Source organism: Sturnira hondurensis, unplaced genomic scaffold (assembly GCF_014824575.4).
Source record: "Sturnira hondurensis isolate 20B ecotype Veracruz unplaced genomic scaffold, ASM1482457v3 Scaffold0000648, whole genome shotgun sequence".
NCBI classification, from domain to species: Eukaryota; Metazoa; Chordata; class Mammalia; order Chiroptera; family Phyllostomidae; genus Sturnira; species Sturnira hondurensis.
The window spans coordinates 3,728,106-3,741,841 of record NW_028073279.1 but is presented as its reverse complement, the minus strand read 5'-3'; the positions used below and the strand labels follow the sequence as shown (position 1 = coordinate 3,741,841).

Below are 13,736 nucleotides of genomic sequence, written 5' to 3'. Positions count from 1 at the left end.
GCCCCTTCAGCCTGCTTGCCCGCAAGGAGGCTGTTGAGAATCATTCAAGCCAGTTAAAGAAATTGCTTAAAGTAAGTATCTAAAATACAAACACTAGCTCAAAGTGCTCGGAACACAATAACCATCACAAAGTCCTTACTTCTTCTCTCCTTTGTACCATTCAAAGGCCGGAGGCGGCACGCCTGCACCCTCACATCTTATCAGTCCACTGCGTCCGGTGGTCACGGTGCCAGATTTAATTTCCTGAATCGTAGGAGCAACTGAAAAAGAAAAAGAAAACAAATAAATTGTGGGTAAATTAAAATAATCTTCAGCAGAAATATAACACATGTACATTTCCATTCCTTTTATATTCAAAGTAATCTTATGCCTGGTGGGCCAATGCATCATATTTTCAGTGTTTCATCCTTCTAATAAAAGACTAGTCAGTCACTTTCAGCCTCATTTTTCAAGTTGGACAATAGATGAATGTTCCCAGGAAGTGCAGAGTAAATGCAATACATTTTGGCCTTGCTTCCTATTGGAAAATGGCATTGATGAGAGAAACACTTCATCTGTTCTCTAGTCAAATTACACTCGGGTAATAGCTCTCATTCACTGAGTGATCACTGGGAGCCAGTCACTGGGCTACGTGATTTTTGTTCAGGATTTCCTCACAGTAATACTCTAAGCTAGATGGCATTATCCCAATTTTACAAATGTTAAAAACTGAAACTCAGAGAGGTTAAGTAACCTGTCGAAGGTCACACAGCTGCTTGGTTGTAGAATTTGGGTTTGAAGTCAGGCAGGTTGATTAAAAAAATCTGAGTTCTTTCAATATTTTGTGGGTTTTTTTTTTTCTGTCTACTCCCCATGTGTTAGCTCTTCAGAGATTTTTTTATGTGGTTTCTTCTAGTTGAAATACTATTCTTCCTCATTTCCACAGTTCAAACACCAACTTAGGCGTCAGCATCTGCAACCTCTTCCCTGTTTCTCTGGCTGGAAGCAGTTTTCCCTTCTCTGAGTGGTTTTTATGACTTTCTCATAGTAGACTATCTATATCTTGTAATTATTCATAAGTAGCTCAGGCTTCCTCGTTAACTTCCTGAAGGCAGGTACATAGCTGATTCAATCTGCATATTCAGAGAGCAGAGCTCAAAGCATGGCACAAACTGATGCTTGAAAAGTATTTTTAGAGTATAGCCATTCCTTTATTTATCAAATAATTATTGAGCCATAAATAATTGTCAGGTTTTTCTCATGGCCCAAAGCAGTTAAATTTTCTGATGTGAAAAAGTCTATAGTCTAGATGGGGTGGGGGATGGGAAGGCAGTATAATCAGTACATAGTCTAAATGAGTAATTTCCATATGGTAAAAATACAGGAAGGTAAGAGAAAATAGAGCAAAGAATGGATTACAATCTTATGTAGGGTAATTTTATTAGGATTCATTGAAAAGGTAAGATTCAGAAAAACAGATATAAATGAGTGACTTCACACTGTGGATATCTGGATAAAGTTTTCCAGGAAAAAGGAAACAGTTTGCAGTAAGGCCCTGAGACTGAAGCAAGCCTGATTTCTTCAAGAAGTACCAAGGGGATCAATGTGGCCAAAGCAGAGAGAAGCAGAGAGAGTAGCAGGAGATGGAGTGCGGGGGGGAATTCTGTGTCAACTGGACTGGGTCACAGAGTGTCCAGTTATTTGCTAGACAAGATTTTTTGATGTGCCCATGAAATATTAGCATTTGAATTGGTGCACTCAGTAAAGCATACTGCCCTCTCCAATGCGGATTCACCTCATAGGATTCCTTAGGCGACTGAAGAGAACAGAAGGCAGGGAAGGGAGAAATCACCTTCTATCTACCTGACCTCCTCCGGATGGCTATTATCCCATTGGCTCCCCTGGTTCTCAGCTTTCAGACTGGGACTGAACCACACCACTGGCTCTCCTGGGTCTCCAGCTTATACACATCAGATTGTGGGACTTCTCAGCCTGTATAATCACATGAGTCAATTGCTCATAACATAACCTCTTTACCTATGTCTAGATACACATATGTATGTGTATGTGTGTGTATACATTTGACCTTTGGACAACATAGGCATGAAATACATGGGTCCATTTATGTGCAAATTTTGTTTGATAAATATATTGGAACATTTTTTTGGAGATTTCCTTAGTACTGTGAAACAAACATATCTTACATTAGGCTACCATCAGGCAATCATATTCCTGCTTCTTTAGTATCAATGCATGAATTATTATACCTGTACATAAATATGAATTTATTTTCACATTATTTGTTCATTTTTGATGAAAGTAAGTAATACACACACCATCTATAGTGTTTTCTATCATATAAAACAATATTGATGTTGCTGCTGACAGCAGATTCATCTTATAAACAAATGATGTAAACTTATGAACCAATAAATAGAGTATGGTAGTATAAATGTATTTGCTTTCTTTTCTTTTTAAAAAAAATATATTTTATTGATTATACCATTACAGTTGTTCTATTCCCCCCTTCATTCCCCTCCACCCGCACACTCCCTCCCCCCCAATACTCCCCCCCTTAGTTTATAACCACATGTCTCAAGTTCTTTAGATTCCATATTTCCCCCACTATTCTTGCCCTCCCCCCTATTTATTTTCTACCTACTGTCTATGCTATTTTCTGTACCTTCTCCCCCCTTCTCCTCCTCCCATTTCCATGTTGCTAACCCTCCATGTGTTCTTCATTTTTATGGTTCCACTCCTGATCTAGCTGTCTTCTTGGTTTGCTTTTGTTTTAGATGTGGTCGTTAATAACTGTGAGTTTGCTATCCTTTCACTGTTAATATTTTTCATCTTCTTTTTCTTAGATAAGTCCCTTTAGCATTTCATATAATAAGGGCTTGGTGATGATGAACTCCTTGAACTTGACCTTATCTGAGAAGCACTTTATCTGCCCTTCCATTCTAAATGAAAACTTTGCTGGATAAAGCAATCTTGGTTGTAGGTCTTTGGATTTCATGACTTGGAATACTTCTTTCCAGCCCCTTCTCTTTTGAGAAATCCACTGACAGTCTGATGGGTACTCCTTTGTAGGTGACTGTCCCCTTATCTCTTGCTGCTTCTAGGATTCTCTCCTTCATTTTAATCTTGACTAGTGTAATTATGATGTGCCTTGGTGTGTTCCTTCTTGGGTCCAACTTCTTTGGCACTGAGTTTCCTGGATTTCCTGGAAGTCTATTTCCTTTGCCAGACTGGGGAAGTTCTCCTTTATTATTTGTTCAAATAAGTTTTCCACTCATGGCTGTTTCTTTCCCCCTTCTGGTACCCCTATAATCCGGATGTTGGAACGTTTAAAGATGTCCTGGAGGTTCCTAAGCCTCTCCTCATTTTTTTGAATTCTCATTTCTTCATTCCTTTCTGGTTAGATGTTTCATTCTTCCTTCTGGTCCATTCCATTGATTTGAGTCCCGGTTTCCTTTCCATCACTATTGGTTTCCTGGACATCTCCCTTCATTTCAATTAGTTTAGCCTTCATATGTTCCTCTAATTTGTGATTATAATCAACCAGTTCTGTGAGCATCCTGATAAACAATGTCTTGGACTGTGCTTCTGAGAGGCTGGCAATCTCTCGGTCACTTAGAGTTATCGGCTCTGGGACTTTGAGTTCTTCTTGAGCCATCTTTTGGGCTGTTCATGCCTGTTACACAGCAGGATCAGAGCCCTGGGTGTTCACCAGAGCAGGGCAACTCAGTCACTGGGTTGTGACGCTGTATGTGGGGGCTGGGTCAAAGAGGAGCAATGGTGTCCCGTCTTCCGCCTCCAGCTTCGGCCCCCACAGGTGCCGCAGCTGCCACCATCACCGGGGCCCGCATGTTTCGTCCCACTGCACGAGAGTGCACCACCACTGTCAGCCCTCCACTACTGGGTTCGCCCCTTGGGGCCTGCATGGTCCATCTCACTGTGCGCGAATGTGCGACCGAGGTCAATCTGCCCAACACCCTCACTGGGTCCGGGGTACTTGAGAGCCTAGGTTTGGGGATCTTTCCTGCCCGACCCTGCTCCGCTGCTGGCTCCGCCCCTCTTACTGTCCCAGTTGAACGGTTAGTTGTTGTTGGACTTCCGTATAATTCAAATTTTCTGTTCTGTGGCTGTGTCTTTGTTCTCCAAACTTTTGTTGTGTTCAAACTTGGCTGTGGGAGAAGGCACAGTGTTTCCACCTATGCCTCCATCTTGGTGGAAGTCTGTATTTGTTTTCTTAAGATTTTTACATCCATACATTTTTTCTTTTTTCAATTGAGTATATTGGGGTTACATTGGTTAATAAAAATATAGAGATTTCAGGTATACAATTCTATAATACATTATCTGTATACTGCATTGCATGCTCACCAACCAAAGTCAAGTTTCTTTCTGCCACCATTTATCCCACTTTGGCCCTCTTCTACCCCCCCCCCCCCCCCAAAGTGAACTTTCCTTCTGGCAATCACAATACTGTTTTTTTGTTTTTTTTTGCTTACTCCCTTCACTTTTCTCACCCAGTCCCGCAACCTGCCTCCCCTCTGACAGCTGTCAGTCTCTTCTCTGTATCTACAAGTCTGTTTCTACTTCATTTGTTAGCTTTTGTCTATTAGATTCCATTTTGTACGTTAGATTCCACAGATGGCTAAAATCATATTGTGCTTGTCTTTCTCTGCCTGGCTTATTTTACTCAGCATAATACACTCCACGTCCATCCATACTGTCACAAAGGGTAAGATTTCCTTCTGTTTCACAGCCAAGTAGTATTCCATTGTGTAAATGTATCACAGATTTTTTTTATACAGTCATCTATTGATGGACACTTGGGCAAATTTGAGATCTTGGCTATTTTAAATAAAGTTGCAAGAAGAAGTGTATATATGAGTTGTATTTTCTTACATATGAGTCACATGTTCAGCTACCCAATGTTTTTTGATTAGAGAAATTATGGTATTTACATTTAAAGTGATTTTTTATAGGTGTGCATTCATTGCCATTTTATTCTTTTAACTATGCCTTTCTTTCTCTCTTCTTTTTCTCCTTCCTCCCTCCCTTCCTCCCTCCCTTGCTTCCTTCCTTTCATTCTCCCTTTCTCCCTCCCTCCTTCTCCTCCCTCTTCTTCCTCCTCCTCTTCCTCCTCTTCTTCCCCTTCTTCCCTCTTCTTCTTCCTCCTCCTCCTCTCTCCTTTTCACAAAAGGCCCTTTATTAACATTTCTTGCAATACTGGTTTAGTGGTAATGAACTCCTCCATTTTTTTTCTTTTTTCCTGGAAAATTCTTTATTTTGTCTTCAATTTTTAATGATAGCCTTGCTGGTTAGAGTAGTCTTGGTCATAGGTCCAGGATTTTCATTACTTGGCATATTAAATGCCGATCCCTTCTGGTCCGAAGTGTTTCTGTTGAGTAATCACCTAAAGCCTTGTAGGAACTATCTTATAGGTAACTGTCTTTCTCTTACTGCTTTTAAGATTCTCTATTTTTCTTTAACTTTTGGTGTTTTAATTATTATGTGTCTTGGAGTGGGCCTCTTGGTATTCATCTTGTTTGGGACTCTGTGCTTCCCGGACTTGTGTGTCTTTTTCCTTTATTAGGTTAAGGAAGTTTTCAGCCATTATTTTTTCTAAGAGATTCTTGACCTCTTGCTCTCTCTTTCTTCTAGTACCCCCAGGATGTGGATATTGTTATGCTTGATGCTGTTCCAGAATTTCCTTAGACTTCACTCATTTAAATTTTTTTTTCATTTTGCTATTCTGCTTGGGTGTTTTCTGTCATTTTGTTCTTAAATTGCTGATTCAATCCTCTGCTTCTTATAACTTGGTATTTATTCCTTCTAGCATGTTCTTCATTTCAGTTATTGTGTTCCTCATTTCTGACTGGTGCTTTTCTATGACTTCTACATTCTTTTTCATTCTCACTCTCTCCTTGTTTAAGTTCGCAGTTGGATCATCCATTCTTCCCCTAAGGTTCTTGAGCATCTTTATAACTGTTGTTTTGAACTGCATCTAGTATCTTTGTTGCTTCCATCTCATTTAACTCTTTTCTGGGGGATTTCTCTTTTTTTTTTTATTTGGGTGTGTTTTTTGTCTGCCCATTTTGTCCACATTCTTGTGTTTGTCACTGTGTATTTGGTAAATCTGCTATGACTCCTTGTTATGATGGTTTTACAATGTAGGTGTCTTAAGGGAGTCAGTGGTGAAGTCTTCCAGATCACCTGAGCTACATGCTCCAGGAATGTCTTTTGTGTGAGTTATGCATCCTCTCCTGTTGCAGAATCTTGAATGCTGTTGGCCCATTTCTGGGTGGGGTCAACCTTCAGGCTGGCTGATTATAAGGACAGACCTTCATCACAGTGTATGAGTTGTAGTGTGCGGGTTGTCCCCTGAGGTGGAATGTTTCCAGCAGATTCTGGTGCCTTCCAAGATCTCTCTTGAGAGTTCCACTTATGTGGGTAGTTGGGGTCAGCTCTGTTGTGTTCTAAATTTCTTCGCTAGTTGTGTTGGTTCTGGGCTTCCAGTACAGGGGATGGGCTTCCAGTATAGGCTGATGTCAGATACTACCTGTAACCAGACTTGGGCTACCTGTCTGAGCTACCACACAATTCACTGTCTACGGCTGCTTCTACTACTGCATACTATGGGTATGCATGGGAAGGGCCCAGTTGTGTACAAGGTTTAGCTTCTTCCACTTCTGAGCCTGGAAAAAATCAGTAAAAATTCCAAGGCACCCTGATCTCTGGCCTTTCCTATTGGCCACAGTAGCATGCCCTGAGGTTGCCTGATCTTCCTCCAGAACCTTTTGGAGAAAGACTGTAGAGTGGACCCAGGCTGGCCACAACCCACAGACCCTTCCAAAAGGTGCTGCTTAATAGGGCAGAGTGACTGGGGTTGGGAGGACAAGGCTAGTGGGTCTCCTGCTTGGAGGCAGCATGATCAGGAACTCAATGTTGGGGGGATTGGCCCCTTCTCTAGAGCCATACCACTCAGTCTCTGCCATAGTCTCTAATCCTAGCTTCCAGGAGTACACTGCATGTTCGGGTTGGGTGAAGCCAGCCAGACCCTCTACGAGGAGCAAGCTTAGCAAGACAGGGCCAGCATGACTTGGGAGGTCAGATCACAAGAGTCTTCTATCAAGAAAGTGGTGCCAGCTAAGCCTACAGTGAGTACAAAAATGTCTCCTTCCTCTAAACCTCAATTGTACCTTCCACGGAGATATGCTGCAAGGTCCCAGGTCTGTGCAGCACTCCCATTCACCTGTATGACTGAATTCAGCAGGGAGGGACCACAGAGAGTAGAAGGACAGGTAGAGTGAGTCAAGGCGGGAGTTGTGTACACAAGGTCGGGAAGAATGACCCCTGTTCCAAAGCTAAACAGTTCAATCATTGTCTCGGTCTCCACCAAGAGCGTCTCCAGAAAGAGAGCACCCAAAGTTGCAGCCAGTGGACCTTTCTGCAGGAATCAAGTTCAGCTGGGTGCTGTCACTGGTAATTGGAGGATGTGCATTCACCAGGCTTGTCCTGTAACAATAAGAATGCTCAACCCCGGAAAGATGGCTTCTGGGTCTCTAGCAGACACTCTTCTCTCCCAGGCAAACTCTGTCCCCACTGGTTTTCATTTTCAGATGCTTTGCCGACTCCTCTTATGTCCCTGATACTCTAGCTTGGGGATCTTGGCATGGTCTTGAGACCCCACACTCTGTGGACTCTTGCAGCTGAAATATCCCTTTGGCTTCTCAGCCACCACACATGGGCGTGGGGGCAACCATTTCCACGTATCTACCTTTCTTTCTAGTCTCTATGCAGCTTTTTCTGTAAATCCTTGGTTATAATACTTCTGTTTAGCTAGCCTTCAGTTGGCTATTCAAGTTGATTGCTCTATAATTTAGCTGTAAATCCAGTTTGATGTCTGGAGGATGTGAGTATATCCATCTACTCCACAGTTATCTTAGAATCTCCATTATGATTTTTTAATAACATTTTCTTTTCTCCAGCTTACTTGATCATAAGAATACAGTATATAATACATATAAATTATAAAATATATGTTAAAGACAATGTTATCAGTAAGAAATTCTGCTCAACAGTATGCTATTACTAGTTAAGTTTTAGGGAAGTAAAAAGTTGTATGTAGATTTTCAACTGCATAGTTGGGTCTCAACTATGTTTAGTTGCCCCTAAAACTGCTATAGTTCGAGGGTCAACTGTATATATACTATTGGTTTTGTTTCTCTTGAAAACCCTGACTAATACATGGGGCCAAAGGATGGAAGATCAGGCAGGACCTTGAGGGGCAATTAATGACTTAGCTTTTACTCTTAGTAAAATGGTGAACCACTACAGAAGAGGGATAATGTGATGTTTGTTTTAAAGGTATCACTCTAGCCCATGTGTTAAGAAAAGATCACACTGAGGCCAGATTGAAAGCTGAGGACTATTACAGTAAACAAGGCAAAGTTATGTTGGCAGCTTTGACTAGGGTGGTAGCACCAGAGGTGATGGAAAGTGATTGGCTTTGGAGTCTGCTGTAAAGTTGGAGCCAACAGGATTTCTTGACAGATGTGAAACAAAGAGAGGAATTCAGGTGACTTCATTTGGCTTATGTGGAAACTTAGACTACTGATATAGAGAAGACTGTATAACAGTTTAAATGGAATTATTTAGAGTTTTAGACGTGCCATTTTAATAGAATTTTAAGAGCAGTTTTAAGTTCACAGAAAATTGAGCAAAAGGTACAGAAATTTCCCACATATTCCTTGTACCAACACATGTATATCCTCTCCATTATCCACATACCCTACCAGAGGAGTACATTTATTATAATTGAGGAACCATTGATGAATCATTATGACCAAAATCCATAGTTTATATTAGGGGTCACTCTTGGTGTGGTACCTTCTAAAAGTTTGGAAAAAAGCATAATGACATATACCCATCATTATAACATCATACAAAGTATTTTCACAGCCTTAAAATTCCTTTGTTTTCTGCTTACTCATCTTTACCACTTTTAGCAACCATTGATCTTTTTACTGTCTTCATAATTTTGGCTATTCCAGAATGTTATACAGTTTAAATCATATAATATATAACCTTTTTAGATTGGCTTCTTCACTTAGTAACATGCATTTAAATTTTCTCCATGTCTTTTTATGTCTTGACAGCTCCTTTCTGCATAGCGCTGGGTAATATTGCATTGTTTAGATGTACCACAGTTTATCCATCCACCTACTAACTTCTTGATTGCTTCCAAGTATTTGTAATTATAAATAAAACTTCTATAAACATGTGTGTGAAGGTTTGGGGGTAGACATATGTTTTCAGATCCTTTGGGTAAATACCAAGCAGGGCAATTGTTGGATCATATAGTAAGTGTGTGCTTTGTAAGAAACTACGTAACTCTCTTTGTAAGTGGTTGTACAATTATGCATTACCACCAACAATGCATGAGAGCTCTTATTGCCCCACATCTTTGCCATCATTTGGAGTTGTCTGTGTTTCAGATTTTAGTCATTCTAATAGGTGTGTTGTGGTATCTCATTTTTTAAATTTGTCTTTCACTAATGACATATAATATGGAGTCATTTTTAAATATGTTTATTTGTCCTGTGTTTATGTATCTTCTTTGGTGAGGTGTCTGTGAAGGCCTTGGGCCTGTTTTTTTAAATTGAGTTGTTTATATTCTTACTGTTGAGTTTTAAGGGTTCCTTCTATATTTCAGATAACAGTCCTTTATCAGATGTGCCTTTTGAAAATGTCTTCTACCAGTTTGTGGTTTGTCTTTTCATTTTACTGATAGTGTGCTCCACGGAGTCAAATTTGTAATTTTAATATAGGCCAGCTTATCAATGATTTCTTCCAGGGATCATGCCTTTTGGTGGCAAATCTAAAAAGTCATCACTGATCCCAAGGTCATCTAGATTTTCTTCTATATTATCTTCTAGAAGTTTTACATGCATATCTCTTTTCATAAACGTTTTCTTTTCTGTCAAACTTTTTGACATAGTACATATTTTAAATAACACTATGAGAAAAATTCAATACAATAGGATCCTTGAAGAAGCAAACACTAATTCATTAAGACAAATGATCTGAGTAAATGTGTACTTTGCATATATTTCCAGTTTCCCTAGAAAGCAATAAAAAAGTACAGAGTTTAATGATTTTTCAGTATGTGGTGAACATAAAAACTATAAATACTTTTACAACAGAATATGGCCTTTCCTCTTAAAAATACCCTTACAAATTCATTATTTTTTGTTCAGGGCAATACTTCACTTTGTAATTATAGCACCTCTATATGTCTGTGGTATTGTTATTGTTAATAGTAAAGGTTTAACTTATATTTCTGGAGAAATATTTCCAAAGAAATATTTTAATTAAAGTGATTGGTAATAATATTCAAACTTTTTTTTTTACACAAAAAGTTTGAATAGAAAATGTTGTGAGTGTTCGCTTCGGCAGCACATATACTAAAATTGGAACAATACAGAGAAGATTAGCATGGCCCTGCACAAGGATGACATGCAAATTCGTGAACCATTCCATATTTTTTGTGGAAAAATTAAATCAACCTTTGTGAAAACAACAAAAAAATGTTGTGAAGTAATATACCTACATACAATTTTGTATATCAATGTACATACAAATATTTACCATACATACATATGCACACATAAATACAAACACACACACTCAACAATACTATGACTCATTTAATAATAAATTCTGTGTTAAATGAAGATTCATATTCCCCTTTAAAAGGCAATAAAATATACAGAAGACATGTATAAGTAAGACCCACCTATTTGTCTATTATTATGACAGTGTTTTGCTTGTGAGAGGTATAGATAAGATTGTATGTTCACTCTTGTTCTGATGAGTTTTCACCTCTCTTTCTCCCTGCCACACTAACAGGCCATACTCTTTCGTGATATCCAACTGTTATTGAAGATGAAATAACCATATGCAATAGGAGACCCATCACAGGCTTCTATTGATAAACTGATTAGTTTAATTAGTCTCTTGTTTGTCAAGGGGGCCACGACTCATTACAAACAAAACCATGAAATCTGGAACATTGCCTGAAAACCCAGGTGTAATGAACTGAAATGAAAATCTAATTTGCCATTAAAAGGCTTTCACGCAGTACAGTGTGCATATGGCTGAGCACTGGGTACTTAAACACACAAGTTAAAGGAACATGATCCTGCTATCTAAGGCTCATTCATGGGCTGCTGTGATGAACACCATAAACGGAAAGATACCCAAAGTGTCATGTGGAAGCACATACAAATGAATGAAAAATTAAAGTTGAGCATAGTAAAAAGTCCCAAGAGTAATTTTTGTGTTACAGAGATAAAGGATTATGAGCTATAAGTAATCAATATGGAGGAGAGAGTCTCATGTGGATTTCATTCTGAGGCTAAATTTCTAAACTCAGACTTGAAGGTTCTATTGATTTTTCTTGGGAGCATGAATAAGCCCTTATTCATATCATTCTGCCTCATTTGAAAATGACTATTTAAGAGGAAGAGGATTAACCCAATTATTTGTTTTTAATACCTAAATCAATTCTACAAATACATTATATTAGGGATGACATTAATGAAAAAATAACATCGCTGGGCTCATAGGGCTGATATCTTTTTATTTTTTTTTGTTATTTTGGGGGAGTGTACATGCATGTGAAAACAGCAAGTAAAAAATGAATTGAAATAAATAGTAAGGGATTGGTATGAATTAAAATAAAAATTGAGCAGAGTGAAAAAAAAAGCCCCTCGCTGATAAGGCAATAATTGAGTAGAGAATTGAATAACATGAGAAAAAGAATCATATGTAGGTTCTCTGTAGGAAGTCATTAAAATAAGATGTGTCAGAGAAGTCAAGTCCTGCCTTGGGAGGCGGCATGCTTCAGGTGGAAATATGCATAAAAGGTTAAAGGAGGAACAAGGTGGTCTTTGAATTCTACTCTGAGGAGATGAAGTTTTAGAGGAGTGATATTGTAGTAGAGGAGTGATATTGTTTGATAAACATTTTATAAGGATTCTTTAGCTGCTGTGTTAAACATGATCTATAGAGACAGAGGTGAGGAGACAGGCAGAGCAGACAGGAGACTATTAATGTTTAGCATGATGAGAAAGTCATTGGCCAACCCAAAGGAAAGGTAAGAATTGAGATAAAAAATTTTATTTATCTTTAGATGGGAAGGGAAGGAGAGAGGAAGAGAAATATCAATGTATGGTTGCCTCTCATGTGTCCCCTCCTGGGAACTGGCCTGCAACCCAGGCCTGTACCCTGACTGGGAATCGAATCGTGATCCTCTGGTTCGCAGGCCTGCCGCACTCAATCCACTGAGCTACACCAGCCAGGGCGAATTAATTAAATCATTAGTCATAGTGGGCCTGAGTCAACTCACTTTAGTTAGCTGCCAGTGACATGATGTTGATAGTGAAACTTCCAAGTCTACTCCATTCTGAATCCTATTACTTTATGTAAATAAGAGTTCTGTGACCACAGAAATGTCAGATTACATCCAGTAAATTTCTTCTCTAGAGCACATCTCAGAAACTATGTTGTCCACCATATGCCTTATGAGTTTCTTATCATAGAGAGCTTTTTCCAAAGTTATGGGATCACAAAACTGCAGAAGTTTTTATATTTGAGTTCTCGTGGGCCTATATTTCTTGGGATATATTCCTGGTATGCTGGACAATGGGACTAGTAGATGTCTAAGGTCTATTCCACGTACTATGTTGTGTAATCCATGACTTTTCAGGTCAAAGGTCATCACTGATTCAAAAGGCCAAAGACCTATAATGTATTCAATAGCTTTATGTGAGGAAAAAGCCTCAATTATTTGTAAGGGTACGGTCACTTACTTGCCAGAAAAATATACTTCATGACACTTGCAACTAATTGACTCTACAAGTGGAGCTATAATAATGAATTATAAGCATTTTTGTCTAAATTGTGCAAAATACTCATTTTCCACTGAGATGTCCCATGTCTTCAGAAATCAAATCAGGCCCTTCCTAGAAGCGACCATCAACTAGTACAACCTGAGTGATTGCTCCTGGAGCTTGTTTCTTCTACCAACACACTGCAGCACTCTGTGGTGTTGGCCCTGGCCCAGCAATGTAAGCTGTGTTTACAGGGAGTAGGGGCGCAAATGTGTGTCTCTACATAGGTCTGGGTTTCTTGAACTGTTTCTCTTTCCATGGAGATAGTTTTTCACTCTGCTCAGATGTAATATCTTTCAATAACACCACAGTTGCAAGGAAGGTCCCTCAAATGCATAAGTACAAATGGCATCCTTTGGAATAAACTGATTTTATGTGTATTGCTGGAATTTATACATACTGCTCTCATGTCAAATTGTATATGACTATTAGCTGAATAGTGAAAAAATGTTTAAAAGAATGTTATTAGACAGATGTGGGGAAGAGCAAAGAACAGATGCTTGGAACAGCTAGCAGTGAAAGGGTAAGGAAGGAATATTTAACACCTATGTGATTAGTTGCTCACAAAAAAAGCATTCTTCCTTTTTTCTTTACTCAGTGGTATAATTTCTTTTCATTGTTTAGCCAGTCATTTCAGGATGAAAATAATTGAAGGTTCTTCATCCAAAGCTCCAGGCTTTGCAGGTGCAAGCAACAGAACCTCAGCCCTTGGCACCCAACAAGCCTTACTGAGATTCAGGTTTTCTTAGTTACATGACAATAGCCACAAAGACCTTCTTCTTTTCTTGC

At 39.1% G+C, this 13,736-nt stretch overlaps 1 protein-coding gene and 1 non-coding gene across 2 annotated transcripts in view; one reads left to right on the top strand and one right to left on the bottom strand.

Moving 5' to 3' along the window:
* The window catches only part of NEGR1 (neuronal growth regulator 1), an 856,835-nt gene that overhangs the window by 211,165 nt on the left and 631,934 nt on the right, over positions 1–13,736 (bottom strand). Inside the window, exon 5 of the mRNA XM_037042445.1 lies at positions 140–260. Within this exon, the coding sequence (XP_036898340.1) occupies positions 140–260 (121 nt within the window). The remainder of the gene's footprint in view (positions 1–139; positions 261–13,736) is intronic.
* LOC118985708 (U6 spliceosomal RNA) lies at positions 10,434–10,539 on the top strand. Its single transcript, XR_005066178.1, has one exon. It is a non-coding gene; the product is annotated as a U6 spliceosomal RNA (small nuclear RNA).